Source organism: Cervus elaphus, chromosome 3, assembly GCF_910594005.1.
Source record: "Cervus elaphus chromosome 3, mCerEla1.1, whole genome shotgun sequence".
NCBI classification, from domain to species: domain Eukaryota; kingdom Metazoa; phylum Chordata; class Mammalia; order Artiodactyla; family Cervidae; genus Cervus; species Cervus elaphus.
Genome location: NC_057817.1, coordinates 10,374,468 through 10,396,894, shown reverse-complemented (window position 1 = coordinate 10,396,894; position 22,427 = coordinate 10,374,468). Strand labels below are relative to the sequence as shown.

General features: G+C 36.7%; 1 protein-coding gene across 1 annotated transcript in view; it reads left to right on the top strand.

Annotated features, from left to right (window-relative positions):
- PAWR (pro-apoptotic WT1 regulator) overlaps positions 1-22,427 on the top strand; it is a 116,868-nt gene that overhangs the window by 79,024 nt on the left and 15,417 nt on the right. The window contains exon 3 of the mRNA XM_043880242.1: positions 10,571-10,605. Coding sequence (XP_043736177.1) covers positions 10,571-10,605 — 35 coding nt within the window. The remainder of the gene's footprint in view (positions 1-10,570; positions 10,606-22,427) is intronic.

The window sequence follows — 22,427 nt, the reverse complement described above, 5'->3', positions numbered from 1 at the left end:
TTGGAATGGGAACAAGAACTCTTCTGTCTACATAGTTGGCCTCTCTCTGAGTTACTACCTAAACTCATATATTTTGTTGCTCTAAGATAGGATAGATTTTATTTATAATTCCAACTTCAAAAACAATAAACAGAAAGAAAATATTGGCAATCAAAAAAAATTATTATGTATTTATGGCTGCGCTGGGTCTCCATTGCTGCCTGAGGGCTTCTCTAGTGGGGGCAGGTGGAGGCTCCTCTCGAGCTGCGGTGCTCGGGCTTCTCGCTGTGGAGGCTTCTCTTGATGTAGAGCACTGGCCCAGGGCGCTCAGGTCAGTAGTTGTGAATGGACTTGGTTGTCCTGCAGCATGTGGAATCGTCCTGGACCAGAGATTGAACCCATGTGCCCTGTATTGGCAGGCAGATTCTTAACCACTGGACCACCAAGGAAGTCTTCATTGGTTGTTTTAAGGCTTTCTGTTTTTGAACAGATCAGAGAGAAAGGCTTTGTTTCTTAGCCTTATCTATGTGGTAGCACAGTGGTAAAGAATTCACCTACAGTGCAGGAGACACAAGAGACACAGCTTCCATCCCTGGGTCAGTAAGATCCTCTGGAGGAGGAAATGGCAACCCACTCTAGTGTTCTTACCTGGGAAACCCCGTGGGCAGAAGAGCCTGGCGGGCTGCAGTCCGTGGGGTTGCCAGGAGTCGGACACGACTGAGCACACAGGGCACGTGTGAATCTTAGCCATTCAGTGAAACAAGTTGTTTGAAATGAAGAATGAAATGGGAACATGGATTTGGGGTAACAGTATGCTTTATGAAAGGTTAGAGTATTTTAAGTTTCTGTTTGGCTTTTTTCAAATAATATGGAGTAGTAGTAATAAAATATGAGCCTTTAAAATTTTTTCTTTCATTTTTACCTTTGAGGTTACACATTTTAACCACATTTTTCCTTAGGTAGTCATGCCTAATCCTGTCAGTTTTTAAAGTAATATATTAAATCTCTGACTAAATAATACAGGATCAATGGAAAATGTGAAAAAAAGAAAATGTGAAAGACAGGAAAGTGCCTTTCTTTATATATTTTTGTAAACTCTTTATTAAATTTTCAACATTAGGCTTAATTAATTTAGAAGGAAACATAATGTCACATGCTAAAAAATTCAAAAAGCATAGGAAGGGATAAAATAGTAAAAAGTCTCTCTCAGCTACGTGGTTACCTTCTTTGGAGGCAACTAGTGCTTTCTTTTCCTGTACATTCTTCTCGAGGTCGTCCAGAAACAAGTTTACGTTTCTCTGTGTGTGTGTGTATAATATATATATTCCTAATTTTAGGCACACTCTTGCAGCTTGTTCTTTTCATTTAATATTGTAGAGAGGCTTCTGCGATAGTACATAAAGAGCTTCCTTATTGTCTTTTTTGAAACCACAGAATATTGTTTTATAGATGTAATTTTTCTGACAGTCTTTTGTATATGTGTGTATAAATCAGTAGGATAATTTTTCTGACTTGATGGACATTTAGTTGAAACATGTAAGTTTTTGATGCTACAAACAATGTAGTGGTAAAAAAACCTTTCAATATATAAGAAACTTATAGTCTTTTTATATGTGTGTATAAATCAGTAGGATAAAACCCCCTAGCACTGGAATTTCTGAGTGAAAAGGAATACATGTTTGTAATTTTGATGATATTGCCAAAATTCTCTTTGTAAGTGTTAGAGCATGAACATTTTTTTCATGTTGTTCAAATCTCTTTATATATTATTTTCACTGGCATAGAATTTTCTTTTTTAATGTGAGTAGTAGTTGACACAAATTTCCCATTAATAGGATTCCTCAGTGGTTAAACATTTTTACTATTATGAGTACTACTGAAATTAACATCTATATAAATTAAACTTGTTTTGAATTATTTTCTTTGGCCAGATTACCAGAGATAAACTTATTGGGTCAAAGGTCGTAATAATTAAAAATTATTTATTAGCTATCCCTCATGACTTGCAGGATCTTAGTTCCCCACCAGGGATGGAACCGGTTCTTCCTGCAGTAGAAGCACAAAATCCTAATTGCTGGACCACCAGTGAAAATGGAAGTTGCTCAGTCGTGTCTGACTCTGCAACACCATGGACTATAGTCCGTGGAATTCTCCAGGCCAGAACACTGGAGTGGGTAGCCTTTCCCTTCTCCAGGGGATCTTCCCAACCCAGGGATCAAACCCAGGTCTGTTGCATTGCAGGTGGATTCTTTACCAGCTGAGCCACAAGAGACCACCGGGGAATTCCCCATAAAATGCATGTTTAAGACTAAAAATTTCTCAACATATTGCCTAAATTACTTATGAAGAAAAGTTTATCAGTTTATATAATCAAGAGCATTTTGTGAGAGGGCATTTATGAATTTTATTTTACTTCTTTCTTTGATTCATTTATTGATTTCCCTTTAAAACATTCTCAGCCTAACTGAAAAGTTACAAGTACTGTGTAGAGAATTTTTTTTCCCCTTAAAATGTTTGAGAGTAAGTTGCTAACTTGATGCCTTATTACCCCCAGTACCTCCCTGTGTGTTTTCTACAAAGAAGATCTCCTGCATAACTGCAGCATAGCTCTTCAAAATAGAAAATTAAAATTGACATTGACACATTTTTTTACCATCTAGTTTATTCAGATATCATCAAATTTCACCAGTTGTCCCAATCATATCCTAAATTATAGCAAAAGGGTCTAGTTCAGAATCACATATTCTGTTTAGTTGCTGTATCTCCTTAGTTTCCTTTAGTTTGATACAGTCTTTCCTTAGCTTTCTTAATCTTAGCACCTTTTAAGGTTCAGTTCAGTTCAGTTGCTCAGTCATGTCCAACTCTTTGCAACCCCATGAATCGCCGCATGCCAGCCCTCCCTGTCCATCACCAACTCCCAAACTCTTGTGCATCGAGTCGGTGATGCCATCCAGCCATCTCATCCTCTATTGTCCCCTTCTCCTCCTGCCCCCAATCCCTCCCAGCATCAGGGTCTTTTCCAGTGAGTCAGCTCTTCACATGAGGTGGCCAAACTTTTGGAGTTTCAGCTTCAGCATCAGTCCTTCCAGTGAACACCCAGGACTGATCTCCTTTAGGATGGACTGGTTGGAGCTCCTTGCAGTCCAGGGGACTCTCAAGAGTTTTCTCCAACACCACACATTTCAAAAGCATCAATTTTTCGGCGCTCAGCTTTCTTCACAGTCCAACTCTTACATCCATACATGACCACTGGAAAAACCATAGCCTTGACTAGATGGACCTTTGTTGGAAAAGTAATGTCTCTGCTTTTTAATATGCTGTCTAGGTTGGTCATAACTTTCCTTCCAAGGAATAAGCATCTTTTAATTTCATGGCTGCAATCACCATCTGCAGTGATTTTGGAGCCCCCAAAAATAAAGTCTGACACTGTTTCCCCATCTATTTCCCATGAAGTGATGTGACCAGATGTCATGATCTTAGTTTTCTGAATGTTGAGCTTTAAGCCAACTTTAGTTCCTCTTCACTTTCTGCCATAAGGGTGGTGTCAACTGCCTATCTGAGGTTATTCATATTTCTCCAAGCAATCTTGATTCCAGCTTGTGCTTCTTAAGGTTATGGGTCATTTATTTTTGTCATATGACCTTCAGTTTGGGCTATCTAATATTTACTTCTGATTAGATTCATGCTGTGTGTCTTCAGGAATAGCACAGAATTGATGCTGTGTTCTTCTCAATGTGTAGCCTGTCAGGTGACACATGATTTTAATTTGTTCCAGTGCTGCTGCTGATCACTTTGGTCATGTGATTAAGGTAGTGTTTGCCAGGCTTCCCTGCTGCTTCTTAATAAGTGTTTTGTGGATAAGTTCTCTTAACCACTGAACATGTAGATATCTTTGTCTCCATCAAACTCTCTCTTGTCTGTACCCATTTGTCTGTCATCTATATATATCTGTATCAGTTCACTACTACCTATTTTATTGATGGGTTTTACCTTGTTATACTCTGTATTGGTTTGATTGCCACAAATTTGGAATCTTAAAACAACACAAATTTATCAATTTACAGTGTTTTTAAGTCGGCAGTCTCATTGGACCAGTAAAATTGTGGACCGAAATCAAAGGGTAAACTCAGGACTGCATTCCTTTTTGAATGCTATAGGAGAGAATCCATTTCCTTGCCTCTTCCAGCTCGTAATAGCTACCTGAATTCCTTGTCCCTCTTCCTTCTTCAAAGTCAAAATTGTGACTTTTCTGCTTTGCTCTATCTCCCTCTGACTTTCTGCCTCTTTCTTCCACTTTGAGTGACCATTGTGATTACAGTGGGCCCATTAGATAACCCAGTATAATCTCCCTATTTAAGGTCATTGGTTAGCAAATTTAATTTCCCTTTGCTATGTAACCTAACATGTTCGAAGGTTTTAGAGATTAAGATGTGAACGTCTTTGAGGATCGTTATTATTTTACCTTGTTGTTCAGTTGCTAAGTCATATCTGACTCCTTGCAGCCCCATCAACTGCAGCATGCCAGGCTTCCCTGTCTCACTATTTCCCTGAGTTTGCTCTACCACACCATCAGTGTTCATTTTAATATTCACATTATCCCAGATTTGGCCAGTGGGAGCCCCTTTAACCTTTTGTATCATTTGGTGCATCTCTGTCTTTCTTGGAATACTTCTTTCTTTTCTGGCATAATAATGTATTACAGACTCATCTGGAGCTTTCTTACTCCAGCCTTGAAAGCAGCTGTGTCTCTAAGGAGCCCTCATTCCTTTTATTGAAAATGATATTACGAAGCCAAGATCTGGGCTGTATTTGTGTTCATGTTGTTGAGGTGTCACCGTTCCTAGTGCCTCTCTATGTACAGACCTACTTTGTGTGTCTATATGCACATACATACGTATACATATCTGTTTGCTGCTTACTTAACCTATCTAGCTAGCTACATCTATGTAGATACTGAAACTAATTTATACCAGTATGGCCAATTATAATCTAATATCGCAAGGCTCAGTCTAGTATTTGTAACCCCTTTTTCTGACATTGGGTAACCTGTTTCACATTATTCTTAATATGTTTTCTTATTTATTCAATTCCCCCATATGTAACCTCTCTCCCATTGTCACTCCTGCACACTGATGCCCTCCTCACCGCAGGTGGGTTCCGACGTCACACACTGGCTTTACCTTGTGCATGAACACGCTTCACTTTCTTCAGGCTTGGCCATTCCCTTGTGAGGCTGCAGAGTACCCTCTTTACCCTGCTTGAGTTCTGACTCCTCATAGCAGGTCACTCCCCCTGTGGGTCCCCTGCTCACCCACTTAGCTGCTGCCGGCCCATGACAGGCTGCTTTTCCCTCGGGTCTTTCTTTGCCCTGCGCAGACTGAGCCCTCATGCTGGATTACTCCTCCCTGGGGATGCCTTATCAACCTGATTGGGTTTTGACACACCCACACCAGGCTACCACTCTGGATACTCTCTTCATCCTGTTTATTTGGGCTGTAGCGCATCCCTACAGAGAGCCTCTCCACACCCGACAAGCCTGGGGATTCTCCATGCCAGGCCGCCTCTTCCAGGGAATACCTTCTTTACCCATCTGGGCGAAACCCCCACTTTGGGCCACCCTGCTCCCTGGATGACCATCACGCCCTCCCACTGTTCGGGGCTCTCAGCGTCCCTTCCTGGGGCTCCTTTCTGACCTCCACTCAGGCCTGAGAGCCCGACTGCCCTCTCCGCGTGGCCCGCCTCCGTCATTCTGCTCAGGCTCTGATCTCTCAGGCCAGGCCACGTTCCCCTGCTGTGTGTGCATTCTGTTTGGTTTTCTTATTTTCATTTTTAACTTATTTTTATCAGTTGTACCTTACAGATACTCCATTCTTCATTCATCTTCAACTTTGTATCTTTAGTATCAGTACATTGTGTATACCAGTATAGGTATTATAATTTAGTCCTGGAAGTCAGTTAACGTGGTATACCATAGTTTTACTGAAGGCTCAAATAAATTTGAATAACTTGAGTGTTATTTTACTATATTCTACTGCGCCTGTATTTGTCTGATTTTATTTCACATTTGCTTTTATATTTGTTCATACTTTACAAGCTGTGGTCTCCCATTGCAGCTGTGAAGACAGTGTTAGTGGGGTTTCCTTACTGAGCATTGTAAGCTTGAATGAAGCAGAATGTTTAATTTAAACTTACATAAACCAATTTGCTTTGCCAACATTTTCTAAGCTCTACATAGATCTTTCTCCCTTCCTTTTGTAATATAAACCATCCCATTGCAAGGAAGATTATTTCAGGAAAAGTATATTTTGAATCAGTAGTATAATAGACTTTGGAGTTATTGAAGGTCTAATTACATCGTCTTTGAAACTTTAAAGACCAGTATAGTCTTAACATTTGTATTTTTTATAAGCAGTTTCAGTGATACTGAAAATGTTTTCTTCTCTCCTGCCCCCACGTTTAGACTAAAATTGCCAACTATTTAACAGTTATAGTAATTGTTAAGTTATCACTGTTTGCTCAGAAGTCTTTGTGGTCCTGAAATATAGAGGCTTATAGTTATTTTGTACAGAACTGTGTATTAATATGTAGAAGCATCAAGCATTTTCCTCCTCAAAATTGTAAGGGACTGTTACACTGCACTATAGGTGTTGATTGTTTTTTCCTTCTATCTAACATTTCAGTTTTGTCTTTTTGTCAGGGCATAAAGATGGCTTTAAACACCCATCTGTAAATATCAGTTTTGAATACACGTGAGAAGCAGGCTGCCACCCCTCCCAGTCTCTGCTGACACTAATGTAGTCTCTCTGATTTAAGGAACATTTGGTTGTTAAGCAATGGAATTTGGTTACCAGAGTCACTGTGAAATAACATTTAGCTACAAAATCTACAATCTAATAATAACAGTTTTCAAATCTGGCCAATAAGCAGTAAGCTTAAGAGTGTTGGTCTGCTTTAGAATCTTAACTTAAATATTAGTTATGTAGAAATAGACTTAAATCTGATTGTTTACATATCTGGGACTTGAGCATGGAGTAATTTGGTCCAGGTATGTCTGAGTTTATAATTTTATCAGTTGTACCAGACGAGTTGTACAGAAAATACTGTAAAACTTGAGATATATTTTAAGTGACTGTGTGTGCTCAGTCGCTCAGTTATGTCTGACTCTTTGCAATCCCATGGACTATAGCCCGCCAGGCTCTGCTACCCATGGAATTTTTCCAGGCAAGAATAATGGAATGGATTGCCATTTCCTACTCCAGAGGATCTTGCCGACCCAGGGATTGAACCCACATCTCCTGCATTGGCAGGCGGATTCTTTACCACTGTGCCACCTGGGAAGCGCCTTTTAAGTGACTAGTTGTTTTTTAAAAAGCTGTAAGAAATGTAAAAAATTAGTAACATACAACTTCTTATTATTAATAGTATAGTTCAGTGGAAACTTGTCTAATACTGCGTTTAAGTCATTTATAGGTAGGTCAGTGTAACAGTAGTATCATGCCACTGTAGTGTAGTGTTGCTGAAAACATCCTGCATTTCACATTTCTGTACATACTGAAATTGAAATCTAAATGTGTATTAGTCTCTAGTTCTGCCACGTTAGGGGAAATGCCTACATGAAGCCTCAGAAATACTTTTTGTTGCCAGGTTTCCATACCATTACAGTCAGTGTATCAACGACACACAAATCCGTAAATGCAGCAGAGGCTCTTACTGTTGAGCAGTTATGCTGATTTCATTGCAGTAAGAAGTAGTCTGGATAATCAAGCTGATGTCATTTTTTGAAATATTTCAGTTATAACCAAAAGCAGAGAGGTGTTTATGTTTTGGACCTTACCTTGTCATTAGCATCTTTTCTAATGCATATTTAATTTAGATGGCCATCCTTTAAGGTCTGTGCCTAAAGTTTTAGTTCATATATAATAAGATTAAGGAATAGTATGAAAGAAAACCTTGATAAAATATTAGTTGGAATACTGCTTATAAAACTTAAGGGGAAAAGTTGCATTTAAAATCATTACTTTTGAGTGTGTACACATAACTTTAGTATTTCTTTCTGCTTTATCTAAATAGCCAGGATTAAACATTTTAATCTAGTTACTATGGTTTCAAAAATAGTTTTAAAAAACTATAAAGTGTATTCTTTGTTGTTATTCACTTAGAGATATTATATTTTTATAAACAGGAGCTCTGTTTTACATGTTTGGTGTTAGAGTACAAAGATTCATCCGTCTTATCTTTAGGGTCTCGTAGATTAATGACAGGTAGATAAGGAACTGTTTAAAGTTGACTTGCTAGGCTTTTGTTACTGTCCCTGCTGTGAGATCAGTTGGTGCCCAGAAGAGGGTAAAATGTCTTTGAACCAGCTGTCGGACCAAGACTTCTCCAGGGGTGATCCTATTAAAGGACCAGGCCCACACACATGGGCACTTCTTGTATCGTATCACCTGGTTACTTTTGACAACTTTTTAATTCCAAGGTGATGCTTTTTCTGTAACTGCAGATTACCAGGAAAGTTATATAGGTTGTCAATATATATTTATTGCATACTGTTTATACTGAGGTTTTTGGGGAAAAGGAAATCAAAGGTGAGAGACCCCTGCTATCCCTTTATTGCATTACTTAAAAATGTGATAAAGTCATATTTAAATAAGTGATGTAGGCTGTTGTGGTGTGTGCTATGTGTGCTCAAGTCATGTCCAAGTCTTTGTGACTCCATGGACTGGAGCCCACTAGGCTCCTCTGTCCGTGGAATTTTCCAGGCAAGAGTACTGGAGCGGGATCCCATTTCCTTGTAGGCTGTTGTAATGGGAATTTATTGATTTTGAGAAATTAAGTCAGATTTATTAAAGTTCTGCTCATAAAATTCAGTAAAGATTTTTCCACATTCTAGGTTTTTTAAAAAAACCTTCGCTGTCAATTTTAAATTATTAACCTGTTGTAAAGGAGTTTTGCTAATTGTTTTTGTCACTTCCATCATTTAATCCCCACAACAAGCTGGTAAAGTAGACATTGTTTTTATTCCTATTTGAGAGATGAAGAAACTGAGACTGATGGAGGTTAAGTAACTTACCCACAGTCTCACAGCTGCTGGGCGGCCTGTCTGGTTGGAACTTGAATCTGAATCTTACTCGTAACTGGGTGGTTTTCCGTCTTGTTTTCCCACACTGACACATTCTTTACCGTGCCATGTAGTATTTGCTGTTTTAAGCTGGAACCTGATCATCTGAGGGGCTTCCCTCGTGGCTCGAATGGTGAAGAACCTGCCTGCAATGCAGGAGATCTGGGTTTGATCCCAGTGTCTGGAAGATGCCCTGGAGAAGGGAATGCCTGCCCACTCCAGTATTCTTGCCTGGAAAATTCCATGGACAGAGGAATCTGGCTGGCTGCAGTCCATTGGGTTGCAGAGTCAAAGACTTACTTATTTAAAAATTAAAAAAAAAAATTATAGTTGATTTGTAATCTGTTAATTAAGACTTATCATTTAATTTTGACTGTGTTAGTTGCTCAGTCGTGTCCAACTCTTTGCTACGCCATGCACTGTAGTCCGCCAGGCTCCTCCGTCAGTGGGATTTTCCAGGCAAGAATACTGGAGTGGCTTGCCATTTCCTTCTCCAGGGGATGTTCCTGACCCAGGGATTAAACCTGGGTCTCCTGCATTGCAGGCAGACTCTTTACCATCTCAGCCACCAGGGGAGCCCTAATTTTGACTATGTTATTAAAATGAAACTGACTGCCCTGTTGGTTGCAAGGCAACATGGTTTTCCCATTTCCCTGGTGGCTCAGTGGTAAAGAATCCACCTGCTAAGCAGGGGATGCAGGTTTGATCCCTGGGTGGGGGCGATTCCTTGGAGAAGGAAATGGCAACCCACTCTAGTATGCTTGGCTGGGAAATCCCATGGACAGAGGAGCCTGGTGGGCTGCAGTCCATGGGGTTGTGAAAGAGTCAGACATGACTTAGCGACTAAATAGCAACAACAACAATAGTTTTCTCACCCCAATGCTTAATATTAACTTATAACTATCTTTTTTGGGGGGAGGTCTAGCTTAGAATCAGCATAAAAATATTTTCTCACCTTTTATTTTTAGCTATTTTAAAAAATAAGCATTAATCATTATATGTCTGTGGTGAATTGTACCTTTTTTTTTTTTTTAAACTGAGAGCACATCCATGGCTGATTCATGTCAATGTATGGCAAAAAACACTACAATATTGTAAAGTAATTAGCCTCCAACTAATAAAAATAAATGAAAAAAATAAACGGAGAGCATAGAAAACACTCGAAGGGGGATATGTTGTGTTTTTTAATGCTTGACTTCCAAAAAGGTTCAGATTGGTTGATGAATGATAACCCTTTAAAAATTTTTTTCTAAGCTTTTAAAATGCTTCCAAATTAAAGATATAATTTTTAAACAGTGATTGGTTTTGTCTGAAAAATCAAATGTACAATATTGTTTAATTTGATCAGCAATGTGAATTTTTAAAAGTAATGGTAATTGTTCCAACATTCTCTATCAATTGTTTTATATAACGTGGAATTGTGTGTGCTTTTACACATACCCAAACTGATATGTTGCTATTTTTATTTTACAGGAGCCCTCTAGAACAGTTTCAGGCAGATACAAAAGGTAAGAATCCTTAAGTTATGACTAAGAACATATTGTAGACATAAGTGTAATGTCAGAAACCTTAATTGTCCTCTTAAAAAGAAATGACATTGTAGGTAGACCACAACTTATTCTCATACACTCTGCAGTCTTTGAAAACCGCACACAGCATGGATTTGTGAAGGTTTGATGAACTTAGCAAAAGAAAACTTAGAGTCATTTTCATTTGTGTATTTAAACCCTGAAAAGAAATGCCATAACAAAATGCCATTGACAGGATGGCTAAATAGAAATTTATTTTCTCACAGTTCTGGAGGCTGTAAAATCCAGAATCAGTCAGAGTGCCAGCATGGTCTGGTTCTGATGAGGGTTTTCTTCCTGACTCTCAGAGAACTGCCTACTCACTGTGTCCTCACTGATGGAGAGAGAGTGGGTAATTTGGTCAGATTCTGTGGGTGAAGGCCCTCTTGCCAGTTGCAGACTCACATAACAGCTTGTCACCGTGTCCTCACATAGTGGAAGGGGCTAGAGAGCTCTGTGGCATTAGTGTGCTTATAAAAGTGCATAAGGACTCCAACTTTGTGACCTGGGCCCCTCCCAGAGCCTGACCGCCTAGTACCCTTACATTGGACATTAGGATTTCAGCATAAGAATTTGGAGGGACACAAGCATTCAAACCACAGCAAGTCCATAGCACCACCTATTCACAATTGAATAATGCTTTTTACCAGAATTTGTGTTTAAGTGTATGTGCTCATGTATAGGAGGAAGACCAGAATTAAGTACGAGAACTTGTTTAACAGAGACGCCTGAAGTAGTAGCGTCCTTCCCTGTTGAAGCCATAAAGTTGCAAAAGATGTGGTCATCATGCTTGTGCTAATAATTATAGAATAATGGTAAATCTTATCAAGTCTTATATATAATGTCCAGGGTGCTTTATGGAGATCTCATTCAATTCTTGCAGTTATCTTATAAAGAAGGTACTGTTGGTAAAATATTTACTTTTACTTTGTAGGTGAGGGAAATGAGATAAAGAGGTAGAATCATTTCACTGTGGTTACAAAACTAGTCAGTATGAGCCCAGATTTGAACTCAGGCAACCTGATTCCAGAGCCCACCTGCCTGTGCAAGACAATCTACTTAGATTTATATGTGTAAAACCTCTGTTTTCCTCTGTTTTATGTTAAGTTTAAAATATATGGTTAAAAGTTGTGATTGTTATAGTGTGTATAAGTAAAATATTGATTAAGAAGAGCTGTAATTTTATTACTAAGTTATTTAATAGAAAAGATTTAAATATTTAGTGATAAAACAATGTTTAAGAAGGCTAAGCTAATCAACGACTGAGTAAGTAAATCTGATGTATTTGCCACTGCTGCTGCTTTTTTTTAAATTTCTGAGAAATTTTGATATAAGTATAATGAAACCTGTGGCTCCTTTAAACTTCTAACATGTAAGCGTTGTTTGGTAACTTTTACTTAGCATGACTAGTTTAAACTGGAAAGAATCTTTTTTTGTTTGCTAGCAAGCATTGCCAATCAAAAAGCTTTGATTTGGCCTGTTTGCAGGCCATGTTCTCAAACCAAAATATTTTTATCAGTTTTTGTTTTGGGAAATAAATATGAACTTCAGTAACTTACCACATTTGTTGCACTCATACACATTTAGTTCTTAAGTATTACACTTTAAATTATAATTGACACTTTTCAGATTTGCATTCTTTAGTTAGAGTCATTAGGGAAATAATTTCCTTACAAATCTTCATCAAAAGCTTTATTTACCATTTATCATTTATTTACCATTTATCATTGTGTTAAATCAGGAAGACAATTGATTTCACATGGTGTATGTTTTTATTTTTAAGCTTTTTAGACCATTATTTTACTTGTGACCTGTTCGTACACTTGTTGCTTCTTTTATTTTCATAGCCTAGAACATGTGGTTTGTTACTTTTCAACTCTCAAAGGTTTAGCCATGTTTAATACTAAAAAAACAAACATTTTTTAAAGTTACTAATCATTATTCACAAACTCATTGCAACTCAGACACAAGATAAACAAACAAAATCTAGATCTGAACTTAACAGTGCCTTATCTAGAGGAATTTGTTGTATATCAACAGTTCATTACATTCATTAATCTGTCAAGTTGCAACAAAGACTGGAGAATGTATATTTCTTGGAGAGGGTGTCTGCTGATGAATGGGGATGAAAAAAAGGAGGAATGGGCTAACGGATAGATATTTGGCATTATATGTTAGAAAATATTTTCAGTAAACCAAATAACTTATACATATGGCTAGACAAACTTAAAAAGTCATTAGAGGGTACAAGCCATCCACAAGACCAGTTGGTGTGTTCTTATAAATTATGAATTAAATATTAATTTTTTCTTACAAATATCAAGGATGCATTGAATTTGTTAAGCAGTGACTCTAGTTATGCCCTATTTTATTGAATCAACTCGTTTACCTAGAACATCTCTTAAATATTCACTGAACTCCTTTTTATAAAACATGTTTAATTGGGGCTTCCCTGGTGGTCTAGTGGTTAAGGCTTTGCGCTCCCAGTGCAGGTTCGATCCCTGATCAGGGAACTAGATCCCACATGCCACTGCTAAGAGTTTGTATGCTGCAGCTAAAGATTCCGCATGCCACAGGGGAGATTGAAGATCCCTGTGTGCTGCAGGTAAGACCCGACACAGCCAAAGAAATAAATATTTTTTTTAAAAAAATAACTATGTTTCTATAACTTTGGAAAATTATTTGGAGGTGGGGGTCATAAAGCTTCTGAAACTTAAGGTTTAGGAAGTGTGGACCAGTGGTCATGTATTTATGGGGTTTTTTCCTCCCCAATGTGTGTAATTTTCATAATAGAATGTTTACTTGGTTAAGTTTATAGTGATCTCTTTAAGATAATTTACTGTATTTAACATATCAGAAAAGACCATGTATGATAGCCCCTAATGGAAAAACTTAAATTTATCACAATGAGATAGGGTATATGCTGTAATATATTAATGTAAAGTTACAATACGGACATTAAACTGATGTAGAAAACATTACCTATAAGGATTAATAATTACAGAAAAATTATTACCTATTTATATTAGACGAGTAGAGGGAGAGCATATAACAAAGGGTATGATAATAAAACTGTCTCTTATATAAAGTGTTCTAAACTTGAACTCTGTTGACAAGCTGCTAAATTTCTATGTAAAAGAATATCATGCTTATTTGGGAGAAGAGCTATATTTTTCATCAGATTTTCAAAGGGATCTGCAATCCAAAAAGGTTATGAACTACTAATATTGATATATTGTGGAATTGTGGCTCAGCTGGTAAAGAATCCACCTGCAATACGGGAGACCTGGGTTCGATCCCTGGGTTGGAAAGATCCCCTGGAGAAGGGAAAGGCTCCCACTCTGGTAGTCTGACCTGGAGAATTCATGGACTGTGTAGTTCATGGGGTCGCAAAGAGTTGGACACGACAGAGCGACTTTCACTTTGACTTGCGTAACATCTGTTGTCTGTGGGTTATTGGGGTTACTGGAGAGATTGATCATATTATCTGTTTCCCACAGTGAATATGTATCATAATTTTAATAGAGTCTGAGAAATGATTTTTATATTTAGTTGTTGCTCTATTTATGTGTGTGTATTTAAAGGGAGAGAGAAAACCTACACAGAGGGTAGGGGCTGTTGAGGACAGGGGGACTGGAGTGGTGGAATACAATAAGTTAGTGAAACATATTGAAAATATGAAGACCAGTCTTGTACTTGTTGGTTATTTAAGAATTTTACAATTTATCCAGTACTTTTGAATATTTGATATCCTTTCTAAAAGGAGGATTTTACTCATGAGTCTTGTATTACGTCTAATTGCAAAACTTTAAAATAATCTCATGGTGCTGCCAGTCTTGTCCTCGTGATAGTTTTAGAATAACAGTGTTTTATCTCCCAACACAACACCTTCTACTCTTCCCACAGAAGATATGAAAATTCCCAGAGGGGGAAAATTTTCAGTAAATGGTGGTATTTATCCTTGATAATACTGTTTATTCTTTTTCCTTTTCTGAACATTTTGGTTAATAACTTTGTAGCTAAGGGCAGAGGAGGATTCTTTTTTTTTTTTTTTCAAGGCAGGAGTGTGCTTTATTGGGCTAAATCTTGAGTTCACAGAATCTCTTGTTTTGTCCTAAAGCAGCAGCTGCAGTAACCATGGGTGCTGGCAGAATCTGGAGAGAGGATAGCAAGGGTTCAGCCAGAATAATCCTTGGAAGTTGGGCATCCCAATCGAGTAGCAAAAACAAGGTGGGAGGAGTTGGTGAAGGAGACGATTTCCCAATGGCCACTTACATCTCCTTGGAGATATCCAGCCATTTCACCATCCTCAAAGAGCTTCAGGACATCACTGACCTTTTTGGTGGAGTACTCCATGTATTTCTGCAGCTGGGCAAAATCACTGGGGCTTATTAGGCCCCTCTCCTTGGCCGTCTTTCTTTTTTTAAGGATGAACACAAAGGCAGCTTGGTTGTGGTACTTGTGGGGCTTGGAACTTTGCTTCCAAGGGTAGTTCTTGCATGCGGAGGGCGCGCGGTCAGAGCTCAGAGGAGGATTCTTTTTGGAGTTGTATTAGTTAGAGATTTGTGTTAACATTCCTGAGTAGATCGTTGCAATCTTTTTGGAGTTAATAAAGCAACCTTTTATTCTGGGTATTGTGCACTGTACATATCTAGCCCTGAAAATTGGTCAAAACATTTCTGTTTTTAAAATAAACAGAGCTAAATTTGGCAATAAGAGCTAGTAACACAATTATTCACAATTATGACAAGTATTCTTTACAAACATAATACATAGTGGGGCTAAATCACTGATTTTTTTTTCAGTAATATTCCTTGTTTTGAATTTGTATATGATCATTTGTCTAAAGCCTAATATGAAGGATTTTTTAAATTATTAATAGGTTGAACTTTTTGAAATCTTATTTTAAGCTTATATGTACATCAAGCAAATACAAACATATTAAGGTATATCCACATGTTTAGGTTTTTATTTGTAGTTGTCAGCATTATGGTTTGTATTTGAATAATCATGTGGTTGATGCAGGTGAGTGGACTTTTTTAAGTGAAAAGAGGACTTGAAATTGATTCCAGTTCTCTTTTATATATGCTGCAACTTAGGTGATACCTTACTATTGATTTTCTTTCTACCCCTCTGCTGGTATTTCCCAGTTTTATTTGTAGTTCTTCCTTTCCTGTACTTAACTCTTTCTTTATGTGTTGGTGTTACTCAGCACTTTGTCTTACTCTTTTTGTCTGTTTATTTGTACTAGAAAATTTTTTTCACTCTGATGACTTCAGTTATTGTATATACCTATGCTGATTCCAAATCATTAGCTCCATTCCTATATAATCAACAACTTTTAAATATCTATTTTTAGATATCTTCAGTTCAGTTCAGTTCAGTCGCTCAGTCGTGTACGACTCTTTGCGACCCCATGAATCGCAGCAGGCCAGGCCTCCCTGTCCATCACCAACTCCCAGAGTGCACCCAAAGCCATGTCCATCGAGTCAGTGATGCCATCCAGCCATCTCATCCTCTGTCGTCCCCTTCTCCTCCTGCCCCCAATCCCTCCCAGCATCAGGGTCTTTTCCAACGAGTCAACTCTTCGCAGGAGGTGGCCAAAGTATTGGAGTTTCAGCTTCAATATCAGTTCTTCCAATGAACACCCAGGACTGATCTCCTTTAGGATGGACTGGTTGGATCTGTTAGAAGCATCTTAAACTCAGCATGTTCAGAAGCAAACTTGGTGAAGCTTAGATTTCAGTAGTTGGTATCAAAATCCATTCTTACTCTAGTCAGAAATCTGGACATTGCTTTTGACCCTTCTTTTTTCTTTTTCCCCTCACTACCTCACTTACATTCAATCATTTACAAAAACTTGTTGAATCTACTTACTGTATAGTTCTAGTGCCTACCCACCAATCTAGGATACCATCATCTCTTACATAGATGATTACAATACGTTACACACTGGTCTTCCTGCCTTCAGTTTTGCTTATTTCCAGTCCACTTTGTTAAAATGACTCTCTCACTTTCCCTGCTTTAATGACTTCCTGTGACCTTTACATGAGTCTAAGCTAGTTTCCAAGGCCAGGTGATACTCAAGATAATGCTGGCTGCAGGAGGAAAATATTAGATCTTCTATTTGTATTTACCTTTTAATCTAAAAGACACTAAGACATTTACACTCATCTCTTGATATGTGGGGTATTGGGTCCAGGACTACCAAGGATACCAAAATCTGTGGATGCTCAATTCCCTTATGTAAAATAATGTATTTGTGTATAATCTATGCACATCTTCCTGTATACTTTAAGTCTCTAGAATGCTTATAGTACCTAATACCATGTAAGTGCTATATGAATATAAGTTTTGCATTTTGGAAATTTCTGGAATTCCCTTACTCTGAATATTTTCCATGTGGATTGGTTCAGTTTGTAGATATAGAACCCACAGATTCATAGGACCCAATGATTCTTGGTAACTCACATGTGCTAGTTACTAATTTGTTCTATGTATCAGATGATTATTTGGTACTGGAGGTGTCCTGAAGAAAGTGTATTTTGTTTGATTACCTTCTAAATCTTATACAATACTGTAATTTGAATGGTTAAATGGATTTACAATTTATTATGTAGTTTAATACTCATAAAATCAGTGAGTCTGGTTGGGGGGAAACTTAAGGAGAATATCAAACCAAGTATATAAATGCAAAGGTGATCATGTGGGTTTTTTAGTTGGCAAGATACATAAAATCAGATCTGTTTTTACAAATTAGAAAAAATTATTTTGATGCTTTGGATTTTTAAGTGAAAAATTTAAAAACTCTGTGAGGCATCTCTTTCTGTTGTTATAGCCATTAAAAGTCAAATATGCATGCTCATCTTAGAACTGCATCTTTGAATCTTTATATTTCATGATAAGTTAAAATAAGTTCCTCAGAAGTAAAGACGCATCTTCAAATTATACTTTCATTATAAACATTATAGTCAATTTTTGTGAAAACAAAGAAAACTTACACCATAGTTAAAATGTACACTTAAAATTCTCTTTATCCCTTTATGTTCTATTTTTTGTGATACAGATAATAATATTTTAATAATATATTATAAATCATAGCATTTAATTTACATATACATTTGTATAATAAATTATATATGAATATATATGATCACATATAATATAAATCATATTGCAAAATAGTAGATAATACACATACCAGTGTGTACATAGTAAATAAATTTAGAAAGCATTAGTTGAAATTCTTCTTAAAATAGTTTTCAGTCTCCTGCTTGCTTTTCCAGTGTCATATCTTATCACTCCTATGTTTACATTTCATGCTCTAGCCGTATTGGATTTTTCTGTTTCTCAGTAGACCACATACTCTTTCATATTTGCACATTCTTATTCCTCTTTTAAGTCTGAGTTTAAACATTCTTTTAATGCTGCTCAAAGTGTGGTCCTTGAACTGTTTGTTTCTAACCCATGACAAAGTAAGAATAAAACATAAAAGTAAATATTTACAAGCCTGAATTTCATTTTTACATTGTCATCATCACACCCAAGTGCATAATAAGTGGACTCCTTTATGAACAGGATATCCACTTAATTCAAGTACTGTGGTACATATGTGTGTTTTTTTTTTAACTTTTGCTCTAACTTTTTAGAGCAAAATTGAGGAAAAGTTACACAGACTTCCCATATAAACCTATCCTCACACATGGATAGCCTCGCTCATTAATGTTCCTACAGGGAGGCACATTTGTTACAGTTGATGAACTTACACTGACACATCATAACCAAAGCCCCTAGTTTATGTGGTTCACTCTTGCTGTTGTACCTTCTGTAAATTTGGACGAATGTATAATGACGTGTCTCTGTCACTATGTAAAATGATACTATGGTATCTTCTTGTGCTCCATAGTTGTGCCTTTGCCACAGAGTGATATAACTGAAACTAAACAGTATATAGCCTTCTCAGCTTGGCTTCTTTCACTTAGTAATGTACAATTTAAATTTCCTCCATATCGTTTCATGGTTTAATAGCTTATTTCTTTTTATGTGCTGAATAATATTCTATTTTCTGGATATACCACAGTTTATTTATCCATTTACTTAGGAAAGGGCGATGTGATTGCTCTCAAGTTTGGCAGTTATGAATAAAGCTCTGTAAACATCCATGTGTAGGTTTTTGTGTAGACATATGTTTCAGCTCCTTTAGATTAACACCAAGGAGCGTGAGCCATGGTAAGAGTATGTTTAGTTTTATGAGAAACCACCAAACTGTCTCAGAAGCGGCTGTACCAGCTTACATTCCTGCCAGCAGTGAATAAGAGTTAATGTTGCTCTACGTCCTCACCAGTGCTGATCCTGATTTTAGCCACTTTAATGTGTGTGGAGCAGTATCTGATCTTAATTTGCATTTCCCTGATGACAGATGATATGGGACATCTTCTCATATGCTTATTTGCCATCTGTATATCTTATTTTCTGTGGTGTCTATTAAGTTTTTTGGCTCATTTTTCAGTCTTGTGGTTTGTTATTGTTAAATTGTAGAATTCTCTGTATATTTTGGATAATAGTTCTTTATCAGATATATTTTTGGAAATAGTTTCTTCCAGGCTGGCTTGTCTTGTTCTTTTAACATTGTCTTTCACAGAGCAGAGATTTTTAAAATTTTAATGAAGTTCAGCTATCAATCATGGCTTCCTAGGTGGCTCAGTGGTAAAGAATCTGCCTGCAGTGCAGGAGATGCAGGTTTGATCCCTGGGTCAGGAAGGTCTCCTGGAGAAGGAAGAGGCAAACCACTCCAGTATACTTGCCTTGGAAATCCAATGGATGGAGGAGCCTGATGGACTACAGTCCAAGGGGTTGCAAGAGTCAGATAGGACTTAGTGACTAAACAGCAGCAGCTATCAACCATTTTTCATGGATTGTGCCTTTGATGTTTTACCTAAGAAGTCATCAGCATACCCAGAGTCTTCTACATTTTCTCCTGTGTTAATTGTCTTCTATGAGGTTACGTATTAGCAGTTTTGCATTTTTCATTTAGGTCTTGATCTGTTTTGAGTTAACTTTTGTTACGGGTGTAAGTTCTTTGTTTCATTTTTCATTGCATGCACATGTCCAGTTGTTTTCCATTTGTTGAAAAGACAGTTTTGCTCCATTATATTGCCTGTACTCCTTGTCAGAGTTGTGTTATTGTGGGTTATTTATGTGAGTCTCTTTCTGCTTCTGTTGCTGTTCCATTGCTCTTCGTCTGTTCTTTTACCAGTACTGCACTGTCTTGATTACTGTGGCTTTAAACTAAGTCTTGAAGTTGGGTAGTGTTAGCCCTCCAACTTTGTTAATTAATATTGTTGCCTGTTCTGGATCTGGCCTCTCCATGTAAACTTTAGAATTAGTTTGTCAGTAGCCACAAAATAGCTTGTTAGGGTTTTGATTGGGCTTGCATTGAGCCGAGAGATTGGTGGGAAATCAAAGTTGGGAAGAAGTGGCATGTTACCAACATTGACTCTTCCTGTCCACTAACTGGTTTCTCCATTTACCTAGTTCTTTGGTATCTTTCATCCGTTTTTGTTGTTTTCCTCATATATATGTTATACATTTTGTTAGATTTGTACATAAGTGTCTCATTTTGTAGAGAGCTAATGTAAATGTATTGTTTTAAATTTCAAATCTCACTTGTTCATTGCTACTGTGTAGGAAAGGGATTGACTTTTGTGTATTACGCTTATATCTTGCAGCCTTGCTATGATTACTTATTAGTTTCAGGAATTTTTTTGTGTTGGTTGGTCCTTTCAAATTTTCTCCATAGATGATCTGTGAACAAAGAAAGTTTTATTTCTTCCTTCCCAGTCTGTATACCTTTTATTTCCTTTTCTTGTCTTATTGTATTACCTAGACTTCCAGTAAGATACTGAAAAGGAGTTGGTGAAAGGGGGACATTCTTGCCTTGTTCTTGATCTTAGCAGGAAAGCTTTGAGTGTCTCACCACTAGGTTTGATGTAGGTTTTTTGTGTGTTTTTTTTGGTAGATATTCTTTATCAGGTTTAGGAAATTCCATTCTGTGCTTAGTTTGTACAGTTTTTTTTTTTTTTTATCATATACAGATGTTAGATTTTGTCAAATACTTTTTCTGTGTCTGTGTTACATATGATCCTTCTCTAGCCTGTTACTGAAATAGATTACATAATTGTGTTTTTGTTTTTTTTTTTTAAACAGAACCAGCCTTGAATAAATTCCATTTGATTTTTGGTGTATAATTTTTTCTATATATTCTCAAATTCAATGTGTGAATATTTTGTTGAGGATTTTTGCATCAGTGTTCATGAGAGACCTTAATCTTTAGTTTTTAGTTTTCTTATGATATCTATCTGATTTTGGTATTAGAGTAATGCTGGCCTTATAAATTAAGATGTATTCCTTCTATTTTTACTTCTGAAAGGGATTTTACCAATTCATATAATTTCTTCCTTAGATTTTGGATGGGTTCACTATGGCCTGGTACTTTCTTTCTGTTTTGCAAAGTTATTAATTATTGATTCAATTTCTTTAATACATACCAGCCTATTGAGATTATTTGTTTCTTGTGTGAATTTTGGCCGATTGTAGCTTCCAAGCAATTGATCTGTTTCATCTATGTTATCAAATTTATGGTCAGAGTATTCCTTTATTATTATTTTAATGTCCATGCAATCTTCAGTGATATGCCCTCTTTCATTTCTGATGTTAGTAGTCTGTGTCCTCTCTTTTTCTTAGCTTGGCTAGATGCCTATTGGTTTTGTTGATATTTTTAAAGAAATAGCTTTTGGTTCATTGATTATTCTGTATTGGTTTCTTGTTTTCAGTTTCATTAATTTCTTCCCTAGTTCTTGTTATTCTTTTATTCTGCTTATTTTGGATTTAATATGCTCTTTCTTTCCCAGTTTCCTAAGGTAGGAACTTAAAAGAGTATTGATTTTAGATCTGTCTTTTCTAATACATGCGTTCAGTGGACCCATTTCTGTAAGCACTACTTTCACTGCATTCCACAGATGATAAGTGTAAGTTTTTTTTGTTTTGTTCAAAATACTTTAAAATTTCTCTTGAGATTTCTTCTTTGACGCATGTGTTATTTAGAAATGCATTGTTTAATCTCCATGTTATTCGGGAGTTTTCCAGTTATGTTTCTGTTATTAGGTCTAGTCTAATTCTATTGTGGTCTAAGACCAGGCACAATATGATTTCTATTCTTTTAAATTTGTGACGGTGGGTTTTATGACCCAGAATTTGGCTTATCTTGGTCATCTTGCAAGCTAGAAAAGAATGTATATTCTGCTATGCCTGTGTTAGTTTTATGTTAGTCATTTGTAAACCAAAATGTGTAAGAATTGAAGAAGATGTGAAGATATATTTACCTTAGAAATCTTGTGTTAAATTTAATCAGACATATTCTTGTTCCATAAAGAAAATAATTAAGAAGTAAACATAAAATAAGCGAGTAAAAGCTAAAAATCTTTTTTATTCTTTTCAACTTTTGCTTTTGTTAGTATTATCTAAATCTAGGAAGTAAATTTTACATTCTTTATTTTTAATCTTAATTTACTTATGATAAAACAAACTTTACTAGACTTTTTAAAAGAAAAGATATATCATTTTTTGAATGTGACAGAAGTAGTAAACCAAATTATGATGATGATGAAAGTAATTTCAAAGAGATACAGACCGAAAGAGTTTGTACTTGTTTTGTTGGGAAGTATTATCCCTCCTATAGTGAGTTCAGTTTTTAGCCATTATTG